This window comes from Bos javanicus, chromosome 10 (assembly GCF_032452875.1).
Source record: "Bos javanicus breed banteng chromosome 10, ARS-OSU_banteng_1.0, whole genome shotgun sequence".
Lineage (NCBI taxonomy): Eukaryota > Metazoa > Chordata > Mammalia > Artiodactyla > Bovidae > Bos > Bos javanicus.
The window spans coordinates 87,731,631-87,755,281 of NC_083877.1; the positions used below are offsets into that span (position 1 = coordinate 87,731,631).

The window sequence follows — 23,651 nt, forward strand, 5'->3', positions numbered from 1 at the left end:
ATGAGATGGTCCTCTGAAAGCAATGGCTTCTGTGGAGTTCCTCATTTCTAAGGAGTATGTATGCGTACCCAAGACATTCTCGGATTCCTGAATTGAGTGCCTACTATAGTCTGGGTAGTATGTTAGCAGTAGATAACAGTGAGCAGAACAAACAGCCCTGCCTTCCTGGAGCTTGCATTCTAGTGGGCAGATACAAACATGCATGTACGTACTTTAAGTGTTTTATATGAAATATGAACAGAAATCACACACACACACAAAAGCACAGAATGCACAAAGCTGGACCTATTTCTAAGAAATAGAAATTACTCTATTCTAAAACTCCTTCTTAGTCTGTCCTGTCCCCTAAAATGCCAGAGAGAAGTCCAGGAGTTCTGTGCGATCTCCGAGAGGAACGGATGGTCTCTTAAGAACCTCGGAAAAGTCAAAGGCCAGGGATGGGGTGCGCGGGCAAACCCTGGCAAAGTTAAACAGTAACTCTTCTCCAGGCCGCCGCTGAGCACTGCCTCCACCCACGACATGTCTAAGCGCACGGAACAATGGCTTCAAAGATGAGGTTTCAACGTGTCTCTGGATTCTGTTGTTTTGCAACCAACGACTCCGCAGAGAGGCAGCTGGGAAAGGCGACTGTGGAGTCGACCCAGGGGAAGGCAAGGCAAGTCCAGGTCTTCAGTACACAGACCCTTAAAAGGCCGAAGGGCGCCTGTCCACGGAGAATTCGGGCACTCGCCTGGGCCCCCAAGGGGGCCAACCCTCCCTGACCCCCCGAGAAGTGACTCAGCGGGCCCCGGCGCCTCTCCGCGCCCGGGGGGCCAGAAGTGGGGGAGAGGGGGGCTCCCGCCCCTCCCCCAGCCGCCTCCACGTTGTAACTGTGGCCCGACGCCTCCAGGCCACCGGCGTGAGAAGGTCGGTGGGGGGTGCGGCCCACGAGGGTCGCCGGCCAGGCCTGGGCCTCACGGAGTCCAGGATAAGCCGGTCGTGAGGCCGGCCGCGCAACGCACGCCGCCCAAGACCCCGCGGAGGCCCTGCCAAGGCAGGCCTGGAGGCTTGGCACCCGCCCTTCAGGACGCGGGGCCGGTACCTGAGAGGGCGCGGAAAAGGCGCGCGGCCGGCAGCAGCAGGTAACACAGACACGACGCAATCATGGCCGGCCGCCCGCGCCCGCCGCCCCTTCTTTCCGCCGCGGCGAGCCAGTCTCCCTCCACTAGCCCCGCCCCCGGATCCGCCCCGCCCCCGGGCCCACCCCGCCTCTCCGGCTCCGCGCCCCGCCTCCCCGGCCTTGCTCACGTGACCCCGCTGCGCCTCAACAACAACTTTATTGGGCGTGCAGGGCCAAGATTGGGAGCCAGTTCCCAAGGCAACCGAGCGGAGCCGGCAGGGCCTGGCTCCCGGAGGCGGCGGCAGCTGGTGCTCCGGCATTTGACATTAAACCCCTCCTTGCAGCCCCCGTAGTGTTATTACTAGTCCACGGTTTTATTCCCACTTCTGCCACCTGACTGAGTGTCCACCTTGGGTGCGCCACCTAACCATTCCTTCCATCGGTTACCACGTCTGTAAAATGAGGGGCTAGATCTCTTTAAGGTCTCACCCAGCATGACTTTTGTGATCTTGCCCTTCTCTGCTTACATTGGAGACAGAAAACTCTTCCTCATTTTTCTCCTCTTCTTAACTCTCTTCCTCAGCTCAGATTTAGGTCACACATGGAGTCCATTCCATGCTTCAGCACATACGATTTTGTCTCCTGCCTCATCCTGTTCCAAAGGGGCCCTTTCCCCCGTAATTTGGAAGAAAGGGAGTGTCCCACTGGTAAGGGAGCCAAAAAGGGAGGTGGTGAACCCTCCACAAAGGCAACCGGACCAATCTGGTTGGTTGGTTCATTTTCCTCCGGGTGTCTGTGACAATGCCAGGCACATAGTAGGGACTAGATAAACCTTGTTGACAGAACAAAAGATGTGTCACTAAAATAAGGCCAGTTCTTCCACCAGCTCTGTGCTACCCAGACCTCTTTAATCCTGTCTTCCCCTTTCCCACTCTCCATCCATCGCCTGCCCGACCACACTGTAAAGAAGGAGCGACCGTTCAGTATCCCCAGTTTCAGTACCCAGTGTCTGAGCCGTGCGATTTCCGGTTTGGGACTGGCGCCTTGGTTGTTCCGGGAAGCCCTCTGGAGAGTCACCAGATCCAGGACCAGCTGGGTACATCATAACACTGCAAGGCTGGAAGGAGGAAGGAGGAGTCAGTACCAGTGGCCTTCCCACCCTGGCCCCTTAGCTCTAGAGGCGGCGTGTGCCTTCCTGCAATCCTACTCTTACCTTCTCCAGGGATGAAGCAGAGGCCACTGGGGTAACCTGAAGATTGGGAAGCCTCTTAGGAACTAGCACATAACTACCTAAGGAGCCCCCCAAATCAGATTGACTTCCTTAATATGTGCTTAAATAAACCTTCCTTGCATGTCCTTCCATTTTGTCCCAATAAGTTCCAAATCAGATCCTAAATCAAGGCACTTATCTGGAGACTCTGTGTGTGCGTGCGTGTATTTAGTGGCTCAGCCGTGTCCAACTTTTTGCAACCCCATGGACTAGAGCCCACCAGGCTCCTCTCTCCATGGAATTCTCCAGGCAAGAATACTGAAGTGGGTTGCCATTCTCTTCTCCAGGGGATCTTCCCGACCCACGGATGGAACCTGGGTCTCCTGCATTGCAGGCAGTTTCTTTACCACTGAGCCACCTGGGAAGCCATATCTGGAGACTAAGTTATGGTTCCCTTAGCCCTTGCAAATATTTTTAAAATACAACTTCCTAAAGCTCTTATCCCAGGGCTGTGACTTAACAAGTCAGATACAGGGCCCTTAAACACTCACCAAGTTATCCTAATACATGTTCTCTGCTACAGGACCTACCCTCAGCTGGGCTATTCAATGTACATGTGGGCAAAATGTGTCAGGCCAACTGATGCCAGGTTCTTTCAGAGACTTTTCCTTAAGTCAGTTAAGTGAGGCTGGCTTCATTTTTTTCCTGATCCATAGTCAGCTGTGTTGGAAAGCATCACAAGCTTTGGAGTGCAACCACCTCAATTCAGATCATGGCTCTGACTCTGTTTGAGGAATTACCTAACTTCTTGAAGCCTCAGTTTCCTCACATTGCCCAACACAGGGTAAGTTCTCAGTGTTTATTATTAAATATATCCTTTTGAACTTAGGCCAAAAACAGCTATGGCTACTGCTAACGTTAGTGTCATCTTCCACAATTCTGGGCAGAAATGAGGGTCTTCCAAACTATAATGTAGCATTGCTAAGCAAGCCATAATTGCAGATCCAAGGAGACTTGATCGGGAAAAGTGCAGCCTCAGACCTCCCCAGTCAAAGGTAAATTACAAGTATCATCTACACCATTTGCAGCCTCATGTCAGAAATATTCTGAACAAGGGACCACAATTCATTCCCAACTGTGATTATAGTGCAGGCAATGATAGACATCTGTCTCACCCACTGAATAGTTCAAGGATACAGAAGCCCCTAGTAACCGTATACTCCTAGTAACATTCTTCTGGAAGAATGTGCCAGATCGGTCTGAGTTGATGCATTCATTCATTCATGCTTTCCCTGATTTGTGCACTCAATATATTCATCAGCAATGTACCAAGCACTCATCAAAGCTTCACCCCAGTCTTTTCTTGACCTCAGGAGGCCCACTTCTCCTCTTTCACCAAAAACTCTAGCCCCGGACTCACAGTCTGCCCTACCTCAAAGTCCTCCTATCATCAATGTGGGTAAACCACCCCAAATCTGAAAAGCTCACTGTCACCACCTCCTGGTGACCTCATTTCCACCATACTCCAAACACCCTTGATGTACCATCATCGGATACCGCTCCACCTCTGAAATCATAAATTCACACCCCCCGCTTTCATGGATCACCTCACGGCTTTCTGCCTCTCTCACTTTCACCCCTGCAACATCTGTTCTTTAACTCCATCGAACCCGTGAGCCATTTTAAGTCACTTCCTGCTATCCACAGTCTTACCCTCTGTTCTTTGACGACACCTGCCTCGGTAAGTTAAACCATATTCTCCTTCTTGGCTCTTACACCTGGGCTGCCGAGTGCCAGGGAATATAATTACCAACGGCACAAAGCAGAGCTGTTGGTGCGCTGGTCTGCAGCCTCACTTTAGCCTGTAACCTCCCCGCAGCCATCCTGTGTTCTTCCCTAGGGCTCTCCCTCCTATTTCCACAATGGCCATTCTTTTCAGACTTGCTGTTCTGTTGCTTCCTTTCCTGCTTTGAAGATCATCTCCCTACCAACTTGAGAGAAAAAAACAGAACCACTCAGTGAACACTCTGTTCCTGGTTGCCGCACCAACACGCCGGCCGGCATCAATCACCAACTTTTCCTCTTTCCCTCCTAGCACGGTGCTGACCACTCCACCGTCTTGGGCTCCCACCCACCCCCCAACTCTTGCTTCCTCAGAGACTGTGCTCCTTCTGCTCATCCCTCTCCTTTCCTTCCCCAACTCTTGCCCATCAACACGTGAAGTCAAGTCGCTCAGTTGTGTCCGACTCTTTGCGACCCCATGGACTCTAGCCTGCCAGGCTCCTCCAACCATGGGATTTTCCAGGCAAGAATACTGGAGTGGGTTGCCATTTCCTTCTTCAGGGGATCTTCCTGACCTAGGGATCGAACCTGGGTCTCCCGCACTGCAGGCAGACTTGTTACCATCTGAGCCACCAGGGAAGCCCCATCAACATGTAATCATGCTCAGATAACTCCTGTATTATGAGACATTCCCTCAGCCCATGTCCCCCTCCAGCCATTCCCCCATCTCCCCACATCTCCGTCACAGCCAAGCTTCTTGAAAGAACTTGCCTGCTCCAGTCTCCTTCCTCAGCCCTCATTCATCTTGGTTTCACTGAGCTGTAGCTTCCACCCTCAGCACTCCGCTGACTCCCCACCAAAGTCCCCGATACGTTCCTCATGGATAAATTCAAAGGACACTCTTCGTGCGTCATTATTTCTTGAAAACTCTATAAATTTGCATAACTCCCCCTACTTACAAGAGTCTCTTTCCTCGGGTTTCTGTAACATTCTTACTTTCCTTCCAACTCTGTGGGCGTTTTGTCCTAGCACCTCTTCTTTCTGTTCCTCTGAACACCCACCTTTCATTGAGGGTGTTTCTAGGATTTTATCCTTGGCCTCTCTCTTCTTCTTTAAAATGCCTCTGTGAAATTTTCATCACTGCAGCAGCTTCAGATGGCATCACATAACCCACATATCTACATTGTAACCCTTTTCTTGGGCCACAGACTCCTAAATCCTTCTCCTGTAGACCCCTCCAATGGAAGTCCCAGATGCACCTCAGAGACCCACCACACACAAAGTTGCGCTCACTGCCTTCCCCACCACCCCCCAGCTCTGCCGCTCTACCTCTTCTGTCCTCTGCACATTTATCAAGTTATCCTGGCCTCCTGCTTTTTCTTCCCCTCTTTTACTCTTGTATCTGTTCTGTCCCCAAGCCCAGGTGGTTTGGCCTTCTTTATATTTATTTAGTTAGTCTTCTCTGTCCCTGCAGTCACTTCTAACTGCTGTGGGCCCTTCTCCTACCCTCCGTCCACTTTCCACACTGTGACTGGAACAATCTTTCTCCCCATGCAAATCTTGTCAGGTCACCCTGCTAGGTTTGACAGGAAACAGCAAAATTCTGTAAAGCAGTTATCCTTCAATTTAAAAATAAATTGATTAAAAAAAAAAAAAAAAGAAAAACTCTTTGCAGGACTTCCCTGGCAATCCAGTGAGTAAGACTCCAAGCTTCCCCAAAGGAGTCTTGAAAAAGAAGAATTGAGCTGGAGGAATCAACCTTTCTGACTTCAAATTATGCTACAAAGCTACAGTCATCAAGACAGTATGGTACTGGCACAAAAACAGAAATATAGACCAATGGAACAAGATAGAAAACCCAGAAATAAGCCCACACACCTATGGGTACTGTATTTTTGACAAAGAAGGCAAGAATATACAGGGAGGCAAAGATAGCCTCTTCAATAAGTGGTGCTGGGAAAACTGGACAGCTGCATGTAAAAGAAGAAATTAGAACACTTCCTAACACCATACACAAAGAGAAACTCAAAATGGATTAAAGATCTAAATGTAAGACCAGAAACTATAAAACTCTTAGAGGAAAACATAGGCAGAACACTCAATGACACAAAGCAAAGATCCTCTATGACCCACATCCTAGAGTAATGGAAATAAAAACAAAAGTAAACAAGTGGGACCTGATTAAACTTAAAAGTTTCTGAGCAGCAAAGGAAACTATAAACAAGGTGAAAAGACAGCCCTCAGAATGGGAGAAAATAATAGCAAATGCAACAGCTGACAAAGGATTAATTTCCAAAATATACGAGCAGCTCATACAACCCAATACCTGAAAAACAAACAACCCAATCAAAAAGTGGGGAAAGGACCTAAACGGACATTTCTCCAAAGAAGACATACAGACGGGGGAGGAGGGTTCAGGATGGGGAACGCGTGTATACCTGTGGTGGATTCTTGTTGATATATGGCAAAACCAATACAATATTGTAAAGTTAAAAAATAAAATAAATTTTTTAAAAAGTCAAAAAAAAAAAGACATACAGATGGGTAACAAACACATTAAAAGATACTCAACATCACTCATTGTTAGAGAAATGCAAATCAAAACTACAATGAGATATCACCTCACACTGGTCAAAATGGCCATCATCAAAAAGTCTACAAATAATAAATCCTGGAGAGGGTGTGGAGAAAAGGGAACTCTCCTGCCCTGTTGGTGGCAATGTAAATTGATACAGCCACTGTGGAAGATGACATGGAGATTCCTTAAAAAACGAGGAATAAAACCACCCTATGACCCAGCAATCCCATTCCTAGGCATATACCCTGAGGAAACCAAAATTGAAAAAGACACATGCACCCCAATGTTCATTGCAGCACTATTTACAATAGCTAGAACATGGAAGCAACCTAATGTCCATCGACAGATTAATGTCCATCAACAGATGAACTGTGGTGTTGGAGAAGACTCGTGAGAATCCCTTGGACTGCAAGGAGATCCAACCAGTCCATCCTAAAGAAAATCAGTCCTGAATATTCATTGGAAGGACTGATGCTGAAGCTGTAGCTCCAATACTTTGGCCACTTGATGTGAAGAATTGACTCACTGGAAAAGACACTGATGTTGGGAAAGATTGAAGCCAGGAGGAGAAGGGGATGACAGAGGATGAGATGGTGGGATGGCATCACTGACTCGATGGACTTGAGTTTGAGCAGGCTCTGGAAGTTGGTGATGGACAAGGAAGCCTGGTGTGCTGCAGTCCATGGGGTCGCAAAGAGTTGGACACGACTGATTGACTGAATTGAATGGAGAAACAGACATAGAGAACAAACTTACCGACACAGGGACAGGAGAGAAGTGGGTGAGATGTATGGAAAGAGTAACATGGAAATGTACATTACCATATGTAAAATAGATAGCCAATGGGAATTTGCTGTATGTCTCAGGGAACTTAAACAGGGTCTCTGTGTCAACCTAGAGGGGTGGAATGGGGAGGGACATGGGAGGCAGGTTCAAGAGGGAGGGGACATATTTATACCTATAGCTGATTCATCCTGATGTTTGACAGAAAACAAAAAAATTCTATAAAGCAATGATCCTTCAATTAAAAAATAAGGTTTTTTAAGTCTAACATGGTCAAACAAACAAACAAACAAAAAGACTCCGCAATTCCAATACTGGGGACTTGGGTTTGATCTCTGGTTGGGGAGCTAGGATCCCACCTGCCGTGGAGCTACGAAGTCCACGTGCTGCAGTTACTGAACCCGCGCCCTCTGGACCACTCAGGCCACAACTAGGGAGTCTGTGCGCTGCAGTGAAAGGACCTGAGCGCTGCAGCAAACGTCTCATGGCTGCAGCTAAGACCCGACGCAGCCAAATAAATAATTTTAAAAACCCTCTTTGGAGGATCTCTCTGGTGATCCAGTGGTGAAGACTCTGTGCTTCCAGTGCAGGGGGTGCAAGTTCAACCCCTGGTCTGGGAACTAAGATGTCACATGCCACCCAGCACGGCCAAAACCAAAAATTGTTTGCAAACCCTCACTGTCCTCAAAATACAGTCAAACTCCATAGCATAGCACTAAAGACCCTTCATTACTGCCCTCCACTCACCTCCCATCTCCTCTTAGCTCTTCCTTCCCACCACAATTCATCTGCAGGGAGAATCACATTCCAGCCTTGCTGGAGACTGTAACTTACTGTAGAGACTTTTACGTGCTTTTTTCTCAGCCATATATACCTCTCCTTCCCTACCGGGCCTACCCTGCCCTCTGCCTTCACCTAATTACTGCCTAACAGACCTTCAAGTTTCAGCCTAGACCTTCCTTCCTCAAGAAAGCATTTCCAGGTCTCTAACACCCACCTGCCTACAGACTCATGACTGCCCACATCTGGACCGCAGCCCTCCTTATTTGTTTCTGAAACATCCTCGCTTACTCTGGGTTCCAGACTGTCACTGTCTGCTTACTCATCAGTACCTCTCAGTATACTGTATCCTTCACAAGGTTCCCCACTCTATCCCCATCGCCCAGCGATTATCCTTCAATTAAAAAGAAATAATTTTTTTTAAAGTATAACATGGTAAAAACAAACAAAAAGACTGCAGAGCAAAGGAAACCATAAACAAGGTAAAAAGACAACCCTCAGCATGGGAGAAAATAATAGCAAATGAAACAGCTGACAAAGGATTAATTTCCAAAATATACGAGCAGCTTACACAACTCAATACGAGAAAAACAGACAACCCAATCCAAAAATGGGAAAAAGACCTAAACAGACATTTCTCCAAAGAAGACAGACAGATATTCAGTACCAAGATATTCAACACATTCATTCATTAATAATTAATTAATAAGAAATCCTTCTTTCTGAAGAGCTCCAGTTCTTAAGGAAATCAAGCATAATAAAACCCAAACTTGCAGAAGTAGACACATAATGGGGAACTTCTATGTATTTTGCAAAAGTTTATTTGCTTTAAAAAATAACTCTGAAAGTGCCTTTCTTTCAGAGTCTCCCACATACTTGAAATCCAATTTGATTTGCAGTTGCCATGTAAAGAAAACCAGCCCTTACATAAAACTGGATATTATTACACCTAATAATGAAGGCTCTGTTTCTTTCTGTGCTTCTGCTTCCTCCTCCCGCCTCCTTACATGATTTCTGCCTGCTATCCTTGATCCTTGGCTCTCCACTCCTTCCTACGGAATATTAGGACCTTCGGTAGTTATCCCATACTAACGGTCATCAAACACAACAGCAAACTTTTTCCTAAAGGACCAGATAGAAAATGTTTTTGGTTTTGCCGGCCGTGGATTTCTGTAGTAACTGCTTGACTTCACCATTGTAGCATGAAAACAGGCACAGAAATACCTAAATAAGTGATCACAGCTGTGTTCAACAGAACTTTATTACAAAAACAAGCAATGGACCAGACTGGGTCCTCAGACTTTAATTTGCCAACTCTTGAAATACATAACCTGAGCACAGACCCTCCTCTGAACCATGAACAGCAGCTGCCTTGAGTGGGGGACAACCTTGTCTTGTTCAAGGAACGGCAAGAGGGTCAGTGTAGAGAGGCAGCAGCCATACTGAATTCACTTATATCCCAGCTCTAGCTGTGTGACCTTGAGCCAGTAACTTAACCTCTCTGTGCTGTTTCCTCATCTATAAAATGGGAATAAAAATAGCACCTTATAATAGCTGTTAGAGAATTTGAATGTGTTTGTACATGTAAGGGGACTTCCCTCATAGCTCAGCTGGTAAAGAATCCGCCTGCAATGCGGGAGACCTGGGTTCAATCCCTGGGTTGGGAAGATCCCCTGGAGAAGGGAAAGGCTACCCACTCCAGTATTCTGGCCTGGAGAATTCCATGGACTGTATAGTTCAGGGGGTCACAAAGAGTCGGACACAACTGAGTGAAAAATTGAAACACATATAAGGACCGTAGAACATTAGCAGTATTTATAAGGGTGGTATAAATGGTTATAGGATAGTAAAGGGTCCCTCCGCCATGATCCCCACTAACGAATAGATCGTAACATGAATATTGGCAATAAAGAAGAGAATAGTCCTTCCCTTAGTATTTGGCCATACCTTGCTCTGGGTGGCTTTCTTGTTGACTCGTTTTCGATCAAAATCACAGTTCCCTCTCCCCAAAGACTGTCTCTCTTGCCCCACTCTGTGGATTGACTGTAGAGCCAGTTTACTGCCTACCCACTGAGTGCCTTAGACCCACCTCCCAGCACCATAGCGGCTTATCTCACAAACTAGTAGCTTAAAGTACATTCTGGTTAGATGCTGATTATGTGGTTTTGGTTTGTCAATTGATTTTTGACAGTGGTGTAAAGATAATAAATCCTTGCCAGGGTTGGAAAGGATTGAGGGGAGGAATAGTTAGGGAGTTTGGGGTGGACATGTACACACGGCTATATTTAAAATGGATAACCAACAAGGACCTACTGTATAGCACATGGAACTCTGCTCAGTGGAATCCTAGATGGGAGGGAGCTTGGGGGAAAATGGATACATGTATATGCATGACTGAGTCCCTTTGCTGTCCATCTGAAACCATCACATTATTAACTGGCTATACGCCAATACCAGTAATGCTGAAGAAGCTGAAGTTGAACGGTTCTATAAAGACCTACAAGACCTTTTAGAACTAACACCCAAAAAAGATGTCCTTTTCATTATAGGGGACTGGAATGCAAAAGTAGGAAGTCAAGAAACACCTGGAGTAACAGGCAAATTTGGCCTTGGAATACGGAATGAAGCAGGGCAAAGACTAATAGAGTTTTGCCAAGAAAATGCACTGGTCATAGCAAACACCCTCTTCCAATAACACAAGAGAAGACTCTACACATGGACATCACCAGATGGTCAACACCGAAATCAGATTGATTATATTCTTTGCAGCCAAAGATGGAGAAGATCTATACAGTCAACAAAAACAGGACCAGGAGCTGACTGTGGCTCAGGTCATAAACTCCTTATTGCCAAATTCAGACTTAAATTGAAGAAAGTAGGGAAAACCACTAGACCATTCAGGGTATGACCTAAATCAAATCCCTTATGATTATACAGTGGAAGTGAGAAATAGATATAAGGGACTAGATCTGATAGATAGAGTGCCTGATGAACTATGAAATGAGGTTCGTGACATTATACAGCAGACAGGGATCAAGACCGTCCCCATGGAAAAGAAATGCAAAAAAGCAAAATGGCTGAGGAGGCCTTACAAATAGCTATGAAAAGAAGAGAAGTGAAAAGCAAAGGAGAAAAGGAAAGATATAAGCATCTGAATGCAGAGTTCCAAAGAACAGCAAGGAGAGATAAGAAAGCCTTCCTCAGCGACCAATGCAAATAAAGAGGAAAACAACAAAATGGGAAAGACTAGAGATCTCTTCAAGAAAATTAGAGATACCAAGGGAAGATTTCATGCAAAGATGGGCTCAATAAAGGACAGAAATTGTATGGACCTAACAGAAGCAGAAGATATTAAGAAGAGGTGGCAGGAATACGCAGAAGAACTGTACAAAAAAGATCTTCACGACCCAGATAATCATGATGGTGTGATCACTGACCTAGAGCCAGACATCCTGGAATGTGAAGTCAAGTGGGCCTTAGAAAGCATCACTACGAACAAAGCTAGTGGAGGTGATAGAATTCCAGTTGAGCTATTCCAAATCCTGAAAGATGATACTGTGAAAGTGCTGCACTCAATATGCCAGCAAATTTGGAAGACTCAGCAGTGGCCACAGGACTGGAAAAGGTCCGTTTTCATTCCAATCCCAAAGAAAGGCAATGCCAAAGAATGCTCAAACTACCGCACAATTGCACTCATCTCACACGCTAGTAAAGTAATGCTCAAAATTCTCCAAGCCAGGCTTCAGCAACATGTCAACTGTGAACTTCCTGATGTGCAAGCTGGTTTTAGAAAAGGCAGAGGAACCAGAGATCAAATTGCCAACATCCGCTGGATCATGGAAAAAGCAAGAGAGTTCCAGAAAAACATCTATTTCTGCTTTATTGACTATGCCAAAGCCTTTGACTGTGTGGATCACAATAAACTGTAGAAAATTCTGAAAGAGATGGAAATACCAGACCACCTGACCTGCCTCTTGAGAAACCTGTATGCAGGTCAGGAAGCAACAGTTAGAACTGGACATTGAACAACAGACTGGTTCCAAATAGGAAAAGGAGTAAGTCAAGGCTGTATATTGTCACCTTGCTTATTTAACTTATATGCAGAGTACACCATGAGAAACACTGGGCTGGAAGAAGCACAAGCTGGAATCAAAATTGCCGGGAGAAGTATCAATAACCTCAGATATGCAGATGACACCACCCTTATGGCAGAAAGTGAAGAGGAACTAAGGAGAGTGAAAAAGTTGGCTTAAAGCTCAACATTTAGCAAACGAAGATCATGGCATCTGGTCCCACCACTTCATGGGAAATAGATGGGGAAACAGTGGAAACAGTGTCAGACTTTATCTTTTTGGGCTCCAAAATCACTGCAGATGGTGACTGCAGCCATGAAATTAAAAGATGCTTACTCCTTGGAAGAAAAGTATGACCAACCTAGATAGCATATTGAAAAGCAGAGACATTACTTTGCCAACAAAGGTCCATCTAGTCAAGGCTATGGTTTTTCCAGTAGTTATGTATGGATGTGAGAGTTGGACTGTGAAGAAAGCTGAGCGCTGAAGAATTGATGCTTTTGGACTGTGGTGTTGGAGAAGACTCTTGAGAGTCCCTTGGACTGCAAAGAGATCCAACCAGTCCATTTTAAAGGAGATCAGCCCTGGGTGTTCTTTGGAAGGAATGATGCTAAAGCTGAAACTCCAGTACTTTGGCCACCTCATGCGAAGAGTTGACTCATTGGAAAAGACTGTGATGCTGGGAGGGATTGGGGGCAGGAGGAGAAGGGGATGGCAGAGGATGAGATGGCTGGATGGCATCACTGACTCGATGGACGTGAGTCTGAGTGAACTTCAGGAGTTGGTGATGGACAGGGAGGCCTGGCATGCTGCTATTCATGGAGTCGAAAAAAGTTGGACACAACTGAGTGACTGAACTGAACTGAAATGATATGCCAATCCAAAATAAACAGGGTTTTTTTGGTTAAAAAAAAAATTCTCCAATAAATGGAAAAAGAACAGGCTTTTCAACAAATAGTGCTGGGACATGTAACATCCGCATGCATTTATATGTATATTGTATACTTCACACCTTATCTAAAGATTAACTCAAAATGGATCATAGAAAAAGTTCTGGAAATGGATAGTGGTGATGGTTATGAAACATTGTAAGTAAAATTAATGTCTCTGGATTGTACACTTAAAAGTGTTAAAATGGCAAATTTTATGTTAGTATATTTTATCATGATAAAAAAATTAATGAATCATAGGCCTAAATGTAAAAGCTAAAACTATAAAACTAATAACAGGAAACAGGAAAAAATCTACTTGAACTTGAGCTAGGTAGAGAGTTTAGATATGACACTGAAAGCATGATCCATAAAAGAAAAAAATTGATAATTTTGATACGATTTGACTTCATCAAAATTAAAATTTGTATACTCTGTGAAAGACACTGTTAAGAGTAAGAAACTAAACCACAGACTGAGAGAAAAAATATTTGCAAATCGCATTTCTGACAAAGCACTTATATCTAGAACACATTGACACTCAATGAAAAATTAAACAGTCCAATCTTAAATGGGCGAAAGATCTGAACAAATAGCAAGAAGATAAAGGAATGGCCAATAAACATATGAAAGGATGCTCAACGTCATTAGTCATTAAGGAAATGCAAATGAAAACCACCGTGAAATACCACTACACACTTCTTAGAATGACACTCAAAAGCAAAACTGGCAATATCAAGTATTGGTGCAAATTTGAAGCAACTGATGCTCATATATTCCTTGTGGGAATTCAAAATGATACAGCTGCTTTGAATGACAACTTGACTCACCCAGTGCCCTTTCCCTCCCCTCTGTTTGCTCAGAGCCCATGAATAATATGGGCTTGTAGATGTTTATTTTATCCTTTGGGTCACAGCACAATACTATCATTTATTTTGCTCTTCAAATTCCAATTCTGGCTATGGGAGCTCGTTCAGGTTGGCTCCTGTGCGCTTTCTACATGCCCCTTTTTTTTTACTTTTGTTTTTGATCCCTTCCTTCTTTGCTGGCACCACAGAAATTACCCACCTTTCCAAGGAAAATAGAAACCTAGATCTGGGCACTGGCATGCTCGTCACTGCTAAGTTGTCTCTGCTTCTGGTCCCTTCCAGTGCGTAAAGTTAGAAAATATATGTACGTATAATAATCTCGGCATAACACATGTCTATATTCATATCCATCTATCTGTATACATATATTAGGCAAAACCCCTGAATCCACTTGTAAACCTCTGACCCCATTCCAGCATCGCTCTTTGTGAGGCCATGATGCCCCCAGCACAACCTTTATCAATTGCCAGTACTACCTTTAGAGTCAGATAAGTGGTGTCTCTGTTCAGTTGCTATTTGAGATGCCTTCCTTCAAATTTTCTAATTCACCTGTGGTACCTTAGACCACATGGCACCATTCAGGCAGAGCACCCAGAACTTAGACCAGGATCTAAATACTTTCTGGTCGCCATTTTTCTCTTTTAAGAGAGAAATACCTCACTTTCTTATCCTCTGCTCCAGTATGGGGGTTGACCAGATATCCCTAGGGTCTTCTGGACTCATGCCTACCAAGTTATCCTAGGAGGTGCCCATTTCTTCTGGCCTGTTCAGTTTCTTTCACAGAACCACAGGAGATTGGACCGCTAGAAATGTTGTCATGCTGATTTAGGATGACTCAAGTTGTTTATTTGAACAGAAGCTCTGCCAAAAGTATTTGCCCAGGACCCTCACAACCTAGGAGAGGCCCTGTTGATTTCTATCTTGTATTATACACGCGCTGGAAGACCCAAGTCTTAATCATGTCTACATTCCCCTCCCCACTGTGGTGTTTATCTTAGTGCCTTGTATGTAACAGATGCTCCATAAATTTTCAGAATGAATGCCTGGAGGAATGAGTCATGTCTCAGATTTACATATTTCTTTTGATTCAAGGTTCTAACTATGTTTTCCCTACATGCATCCCCAGATCTTCATCATTCTTCTGAGTGGCAAAGAGGGATTCTCACATCCCCAAGCCCTCCAGTCACTGACCTGCCCGTTGACGTGCTGATAGTTTATCAAGAAGGAACAAACACGCCTCCAGATTCTCTTGACAGTAAAACGCAAGTGAGCTTCAACTCCAAGGCATGTGAAAACAGCCAGGCGTGGGAATGATGGTTGAATGGTTTCAAGTTAGGCAGCCCAGCAGTTTGAACAGTGCTTTGGCTGCACCCAATTGTAGTGATAGAACATATGTTTGTCGTGCTTTGCTTTTGATCTTCTGCTCCAAGGTTGAGGATACTCTCCCAAGGGGGAAAGAAAAAAGCAAGAAGAACTGAGAAGAAGAAAACTGACCTCACCCATCACTGAAATATTTCGTACCTGAAGCACAACCACCTTGAGAGAAGAACATGGCGGTGGCTCTTCACGATCACTTTTTTAAGGGGCTTGGGTTTGGTCCTGACTCAGAGGGAAATACAACTCCACTGAGAGGCACCTCCCCACACCTGCACACTTACAACCAAGCCTGGGCTTGGCCCCAGTGGACATAAAAGATGACTGCCAGGGTCACCAAGAGGTGGGAGGCTCGCTGTTACCAGGTCTACCCACATGGATCACAATGACTGCATGAGGTCATGGAATGCTGAAGATGAAATGAAAGTGGGTCCTAAGTCATAAAGTTGTAGGTGGTGGGCATCCTTTCAACAGGGCTCCCAGGAATAGAGCTATATCTCTCTCCCTGATGATCCTAGGAAGTAGCTCCCTCTCCCAGACAGAGTTGGGGTCAAATCCAGGCACATCCCACCAAACCCCACTCTCCCCAGGGCTTGCTGGGATGGAACGATAACTACAGGCTCCCTGCCTAAGATCTGTCTGGGTGAGGGCAGAGTACATAAATTTTGAGACAGAGCTGGATGGACCGGTAGCTTCTTAGGGAAGCAGAAGAAGGGTGGCAAGAAGCTGGCAGCAGCCCCCGAGAGGGCCCTGGCACCATGGACAATGACGAACCTCTTGAGCCTGAGACAAAAGGTGAAAATGCGTCCCATGTCTCACCACTCAGGCCCTTCTGGCTGCCTCAAGTGTAATGCCTAGTGACCGTGCAGACCCAGAAGCCCTGTTCCCTCTTCTCCTGGGACCCTATAGATTTGGGATAATGTGTGATGACTGCAGGGCTGGCCAAACAGGGAGCGAGAGAGTTTCATGCAATGCTGGGCTAGAACTAGCTCATACCACCTCTGGATGACTTTAATTTTCATTCTGTGAGCTGGTTAATATCATGTTGGTAGTTGGGAGTCTGCCATGTTGGGAATATTTACATCACTACATTGGCTAACAAATCAGGATTTTCTTTTTTTCTGGATAGCCAGTTCAACAGTTAGCAACATTCCACTGGTTGGATGGAATTCCAACATTGTGTAATGAAGAAATTAGGACACCATCACTTTTCGATGGCTATGTTTGATGGCTAAGCTGCTGTATGTCTTCTAAGTGTCAGACCACTGCTATTAATATTTCTACCCCTTGTCACACAGACCTTGACTTACAGACTGGGAAATAAATGTTGGAGCTTGGGTCTGTGGACATGGGCTGAGAAGGACACAGATCTCCATTGAGCTTATTTGGAACCCTACTCTCTTAGAACCTGGGTGGCCAAAACTTGCGACCCCTAATGCTCAGCCCACCTAAAAGAGTAGATTGGTTGAGTTCTGACAGGGCACCTGGTGGTGCAACCTGGCTTCCCTAGACCTTTGCATCCTGCTGACATGGCATGACTAGCCCTACCTTTGTGTGTGACTTGTAGGAAGGAGCCCAGGACTGGTTCCAGATCAGAGGCCCAGTGACAGAAAAGTCCCATCTAGCAAGTGCAGGGGCCTGGTGTGAGGAAATCCCAGGACTCGTGTATTTAATCATAGCAATTAGTCTCAACCCCTCAACCCAGGGAGAGTGGCAAGCTCTTCCTTCTGCATGGTCATAAATTTGGATTGGAAGGAAGAGAAGCTTTAGGTCAAATCCTTAGGAATCAAGTTAGCCCTCTGGTTCCCTGAGACTGCTTCTGTTCCATTTTATTTTACATTTGACCCAAGTCACCTGCCCTGCCCCTTGCCCTCTGTGCCTGCCAATGAGGAAGCCTCTGCATCCATACATGTCCTTTCTCTGAACGAGTAAAGCAGACCCTGAACCCCACCCAAGCCACAAAGAAGGAAAAGAGGAAGCAAGTAGTCGACATCCAAGGCTGGCCCAACCCAGGGGCTGGGACAGGGGCAAGCCTCCTGGAAACACGGAGGGCAGTTAGCACAGGAGGCTGCCCGGTGTCAGCGAAGGGAGGGCTCATAGGGTGAGGGCCCCCCAAGAGGGCTGAGGGCACGCTTGAGCCATATAAGGCTGGGGTCAGTGGCTGCAGCCAAGACCCAGGTCGTTGACTAGTGAAACAGAGGGGCAGGAACGCCAGTTCCGGCCTCCATGGGAAAGGCCGGTTGATGGCTTTTGTTTCCAGAACTAAGGAGCTGAGTTTTTCTTCCAGATGAGAGCGACAGTGTGTCTGCACTGCAGAGCAGTAACGAAACACTCTACTGTGAGGCTGAAGCCCCCGTGGCTGTTGAGAAAGAGAAACCAGCCCAGGAGAGCTCAGAGACAGATCTTGAGATCGAAGGTGAGTGTAGGCCTTTGAGGGGCGAGGAGTGGCTCACCTGCCTGCTCAGAAGCTGCAGAAATTGGTCCCTGCTGTCGACCCAGGGTCTGCCTGGAGGGACATGCTGTGGAGGGAATGTGGCTGTGCTCCGTGTTATCCCTCACCCTCCTAGAGACCAGCCTGGGGGTGGCGGTCGCCGCTACCCCATGCCCATTGCATCAGCTTGTCGAAAGCTGGACCAATAAAAGGGCAGGGGCTTCCGGTTTTCTGAATGTTTCCACAAGTGGCCTCTATACCACCTTTGTACCAGTTCCAGGAGGTAGGCATTATTTACCTGCCTTTTATAGGGGAGGAAACTGAGGTTTAGAAAGACTGTGCAAGTGGCCGAGAAGTCTGCCAGCGTCTGCTGACTCCATGTTCACCCCACCTGGTCCATCTGCCCTCCGTATGCCATATCCCAGGGGCCCCTGGAGGATTTGGGGCCCATCTGGCATGCTGGCGACTTTCCTCTTCTCACAGGAGAGTTCTTGTTACCCCCGGTCGAGGGCCCCATATTTTCCTTCAACAAATCCAAGCGTGTCTGGGCAAGGGGAGGGGGCTCTGGCTGAGGGTTATTGCAAACGTCACCTCCACCCTTTCCTCCCTTCCGGTCCCCTCGAGGAAGGAGGTGCAAAAAAAGGACACAGGAAGCAGAGCCAGAGCAATGCTGGCCCCGCCTGATGCACTGGCCTTAGACTCCCCAGACTGAACCCCTTCCTCTCCTGTGTTCTGGAGCTGGGGGGGTGCAGTGTGATCAGTGGCTGCAGACACATGGGCGAGGCTGTTCTGCCGAATTCAGCTGTGTGGCTCCCCTGCGCGGTCACCTCCCCCTCATAGTCAACCTGCAACCTCACCCTCAACACAGACCTCCTCCTGCCACCCCCCGGGAATCCTGCTGTCCCTTTTCTAACTTCTTTCCCACTTCAAGGTTGCTGCTGACGCTGATTGCAACACCCAATTTTACAAGGTCAGAGGGGTGTCAGATAGAAACAATGGAGGTTGTATCCCAGTTTCCGGCTTCTATCTCTTTCCCCCTCCCCACACCCATGGCCGGCAAGTGATAAGACTATTGCAAACGGCCTCGAAAATATAACTAAAGTGAATACAGCTAGAAGTGGTCAGCGGACTGCAAACAGAGTGAGTTCCAAGGACAAAGCTGGGGGTTACCTATCCTGCTTGGGCAAACAGGAACCGCTAAGGACTGAATCTGGGCCCCACAGTTCTGTGTTGGATGGAAACTCAGGGCTCAGCTCCTCCAGTTTCTAGCGCCCCAGCAGCGGTGCTGAGATACTGAGGATGGTGCAGGAAGTCTCCCATGATGGCCCGAGACAGGAGCCTGGGCAGGAATAGCAAGCTGGTGGAGAGGCAACAGAAGCGAGAGAAGACGGATGTTACTTCTGCTCTTTCTGTACAACAGGCTATTTTGCACCCCAAGGGCCACTTGGCAAACTGGAGGTGGGGTGAGGGGGCAGATGCTACTTGAATCTCATGGGTAGAGACCAAGAATCTTGCTCAGGGATTTCCCTGGTGGTCCGGTGGTTAAGACTCCACGCTCCGTGACCAGGGTTCGATCCCCGGTTGGGAAAGATCCCGCAAGTTGCATGGCATAGCCAAAAAGAAATATATGAAGAAAAGCATCCTGCTAAATATTTTACATTGCACGTAACAGTCCCTCACAGAAGAGAATGATCCAATTCAAAATGTCCATAGTGCTGAAGCTCGAAAAACCCCCTGGTCTACAATCATCTGGAAAAGAAGGCCAATTTGTAGCTGTGCCTATAAAATCAACTTGCTTGCAAAGACTTTGTCTTTCCACCAACAAAGCTTTCGTTGTCCGTCTTAGAAATGTTTAGGGTGGGTTGGCCAAAGGCCCAGGGATGTGAAGGGAAAACAGATGCTGGCTTAGACCCCAGCTGGCCCTGGGAAGCTCTGCATCAGTGGAGCTTGTTCAATGAGGACAGGGTCGTGGGGCATCCCCACCGCCTGCTGCCCACTAGCCAGGCTAGTCTAAAGTCCAAGGAACTGAGCCCCCAGCCCCCAAGTGTATTTGTTTCCAATGGATTTGGGAGTCTTTTCATTCTTGCACATACAGAAGCCCACTGCATCCTACTTGGGCTTTTCCTAGTTGGGAGTTCTCTAAATCTTTCATAAATCTTTGTGGCTCACATTTTAACAGTGGCAATGAAAGTAAAGGCTTTCCAAGTGGCACTAGTGGTAAAGAATCCACCTGCCGATACAGGAGACACAGAGATGCAGGTTTGATCCCTGGGTCGGGACGATCCCCTGGAGGAGGAAATGGCAACCCACTCCAGTGTTCTTGCCTGGAAAATTCCATGGACAGAGGACCTTGGTGGGCTACAGCCCATGGGGTCACAGAAGAGTCGGACACGACTGAGCACAGTGAAACTAAAACTGCGGTGGAAACTCCCTCAACTGTCAACAAACCACCAGCTTTTTGTCTGGCTGGCCTTTCAAAGGTGTCCCCAGGTGGGCACAGATGGGCTCACACATCCTTAAGGTCACCCTTACACACCCTTTCGCAGTCAACCTGGGAAGATGGGAGTGAAGCACATCGTTTCTTCCAGGTAGTTTGGAATCTAAAACCAGGGACCTTCTCTCTTACCAAAGGGAAACGTCCCCACGGGGTTTTCTGGAGTTAGAGTCTCCCACCACAGGCTGACCTTCCAGTTGGAGGAACATACACGCATAGGATCAGACCCTCAGGCAGAGAGGACACCAGTCAGAATCAAATGTGGTCTGGGTTAGCAGGAAGATAAGGCAAAGGAAGAAGAGAAACTCCGCTTCTTCCTCTGGCATCTTTTTTTTTTTTTTTTTTTGCAGATACCGAGAAATTTTTCACCACTGGACAAAAGGAGCTGTACCTGGAGGCCTGCAAACTGGTGGGCGTAGTGCCCGTCTCCTACTTCATCCGGAACATGGAGGAGTCCTACATAAACCTCAACCACCATGGGCTGGGCCCCAACGGAACCAAGGCTATTGCTATAGCCCTGGTGGTGAGCATGCCAGTGCGGGCACATGAAGCCTGGCAGAGTTGGGGCTTGACAGGGTGGTGGGCCCAAGAGTCAGAGAGCCCTACTGTGGGACCTGAGTTGCCACCTCCTTGCCCACCTTGCCCTAGGCTCTGCATGGTATTGTTTAGCTGCTTAGTCATCTCCAACTCATTTATGACCCCATGGACTGCAGCCTGCCAGGCTCCTCTGTCCATGGAATTTTCTAGCAAGAATACAGGAGTGGGTTCCATTTCCTTCTCCAGGGGATCTTCCCAATCCAGGGATCAAACCTTCATTTCCTGCAGGGCAGGCCAATTGTTTACCACTGAACCACCTGGAAGCCCAGACTCTGCATCACTATCAGCTATTTCCCCAATAGGCATGGATGCCCATTAGCTCCTAAGAAAGAGGTTACTAGAGACCCAGACCTTGAAAGTCTGTATTCTTTCATATCCAGGAAGCAAAGGCACAAGGCTGTGGACACTGGAAAAGCAACTGATCTGGGCAAGGGCCCAAATGCTAGTGCGAAAACACAAGACAAAATATCAGCCGGGTCTCCATTCCGAGACCTCCATCTCCATTATCCTTTGCGATAAATGAGTTCACTACTGAGCCATTCCATTCTATGTCTGCCTTTGGCAACATTAGGTGTAATTCTTCAAGATCACACTGCAGAGTGAATCCTGTTTTCCCACAGGAATAATGTTCTCACTCAGCCCGGCATGAGTGAGCAAGGACTTGACCTTGAACTTACTATATAGCGTTCCGTACGCACAACTGACTCCATCTCAGGAAAACAGACAATGTAGCAGGTGTATGTCAGTATAACGCTGTTGGTTCACTTAGGACAGTAAAGAAAAAGTTTGATTTAAAAAAAAAACACTCATTTTTGAATCTATAACAGCATTTACACTTAGTGCGTGCTCGTTAAGAAGTCACTGAACGTGACCCTCAGAAGGAGGAGGGAAGGGTGGGAAGAGCAGAGAAAGAACAAAGCCATCTTGAAATTTATGGAGCGTTGAAAGACTGATTAATGAAGTGTTAGGAATGCACCATTACCTCATGAGCTTCATGGGGGAAAAAAAATAGAATATAATGAAATCCACTCAGGACTTGGGCCGTTTGGCTCTCAGGAACAGCAGTTTCTGTTTAGGGGGAGTTTTTCTTCTCTGATTCTCTGTATCACCCCTTTGACAATTAATCATTGTGACATTCCCATGGACTGAACGTTTAATTATTACTGATATCTCTGGTACAGTTGAACTTCTCACATGTCATGCTCTCCCCTGGCTGAGATGAAGAGCGCCCCGATAGGAGGGGTCATTTTCATACTTCCTGGGATCTATCCCTCCTCCGCCGATCTCCATGGCCCTGGACTTAGTGGGCTGTGGACCCCCTGCAGAGGAGGGATGGTTTCTGTTTATCCCTGTTTCCTGGGCAGCTGGCACAGAGGGTGACAAATAGATACTCGTCCTTGTGAAATGAATGTGGATGGACTCGGCAATCGGGCCCACCCGCCGCACCACACGCTGTGCTGGCCCCCAGGACGACTCTGAAAGTGGCCCTTCAGTCCCAGTTTCTGCTAAATGACGCCTAGACTGGGAGGGCCCCTGAGCTTTGCCACCACCACCCCCTCCCTGAAGAGAGCTGAGGCCAGAGGACACTTCCTGAAGGCCCCGGAGGACCTCCCTGCGTGGCTGTAATTCGCTCTGTGACACTCTCCCTTTGCTTGAGACGAGAGCTCCTACCACATTCTACTTCTCTCGTGGCTTTGTGGGCTTCGAAAGTGCTCAGATCCAAAGATTAATCTGTTCTCTCTGCCTTTCTGCACAGGGAACGAGGTGGGGAAGGGAAGGACAGAAGTTGTGATTAGAGCTAACCCCAGTCCCTCGTGCTGCAATGCTAGTCATTTCCACTTGCCTTGTTCCCTATGGAAATGCAGACTAGCTTGCATGTAGATATTGATTTAAGATTTAGGTTCTAATACGTATCAGTACCAAAGGAGAAGGGCATGGGCAAGAATTGGGAGATTGGCATTGCAATACATACACTATTGATACCATGTGTAAAATAGATAGCTAATGAGACCATACGCTATTGCACAGGGGGTCTACTGAATGCTCTGTAGTGACCTGCATGGGAAGGAACTCCAAAAAAGAGGGGGTATTGCTGACTCACTTTGCTGTACAGCACACACTAACACAACATTGTAAAGCAATTATACTCCCATAAAAATTAATTAGGAAAGTATTTAAGCTCCAGTTCCCTCCAAACAGCCTTGAGGCAAAATCCTGACTGTCAGAGAGTCCAGATAAACCTTAAGCCTAAACTAGAAGAGACGCCTCTGAGCAAGATGGCACAGGAGATGCGTTAGGCTTGAATACCGTTCTTAAATGTATCAGAGAGGCCCTGCGAGCTACGGTCCATGGGGTCACAAAGAGTCGGACACGACTGAGAGACTGAACTGAACTGAAACGTATCACTTTCTCCTTAATCCTGGAGTAGGTCACAGGCCTCTCTCCTCAAGGCTAAATGGTTAAAATCTGTTCCCCTCATCCTTGTGCCTTCCCCTTTGCAGGACTCTGTTGTCATGTCCCCCTTCTAAATCCCCTCTGGGAATCCCTTGTTGGGAAAGGAGGTGCCCAGAAGAAGCATGTCCTAGCAAAACTTCCCTGGTGGGTCAGTGGTGAAGAACCACCTGCCAATGCAGGAGACACGGGTTCAATCCC

General features: G+C 47.0%; 2 protein-coding genes across 10 annotated transcripts in view; one reads left to right on the forward strand and one right to left on the reverse strand.

Moving 5' to 3' along the window:
• The window catches only part of ANGEL1 (angel homolog 1), a 69,315-nt gene that overhangs the window by 20,786 nt on the left and 24,878 nt on the right, over positions 1-23,651 (reverse strand). The window contains exons 1-2 of one of the 6 annotated variants that reach the window (XM_061429550.1): positions 15,625-15,828; positions 2,102-2,216 (exon numbers count right to left, since the gene is read on the reverse strand). The exons of 1 other annotated variant lie outside the window; for it this stretch is intronic. In XM_061429550.1, the coding sequence (XP_061285534.1) occupies positions 2,102-2,204 (103 nt within the window). In that variant the 5' untranslated portion in view covers positions 2,205-2,216; positions 15,625-15,828. 4 more of the 6 variants (XM_061429548.1, XM_061429549.1, XM_061429551.1 and 1 more) reach the window with 4 other exon arrangements.
• Positions 15,876-23,651, forward strand: part of LRRC74A (leucine rich repeat containing 74A) — a 32,789-nt gene continuing 25,013 nt past the window's right edge. The window contains exons 1-3 of one of the 4 annotated variants that reach the window (XM_061429558.1): positions 15,876-16,272; positions 17,765-17,893; positions 20,753-20,925. In XM_061429558.1, the coding sequence (XP_061285542.1) occupies positions 16,236-16,272; positions 17,765-17,893; positions 20,753-20,925 (339 nt within the window). In that variant the 5' untranslated portion in view covers positions 15,876-16,235. The remainder of the gene's footprint in view (positions 16,273-17,764; positions 17,894-20,752; positions 20,926-23,651) is intronic. The other 3 variants (XM_061429554.1, XM_061429557.1, XM_061429556.1) reach the window with 3 other exon arrangements.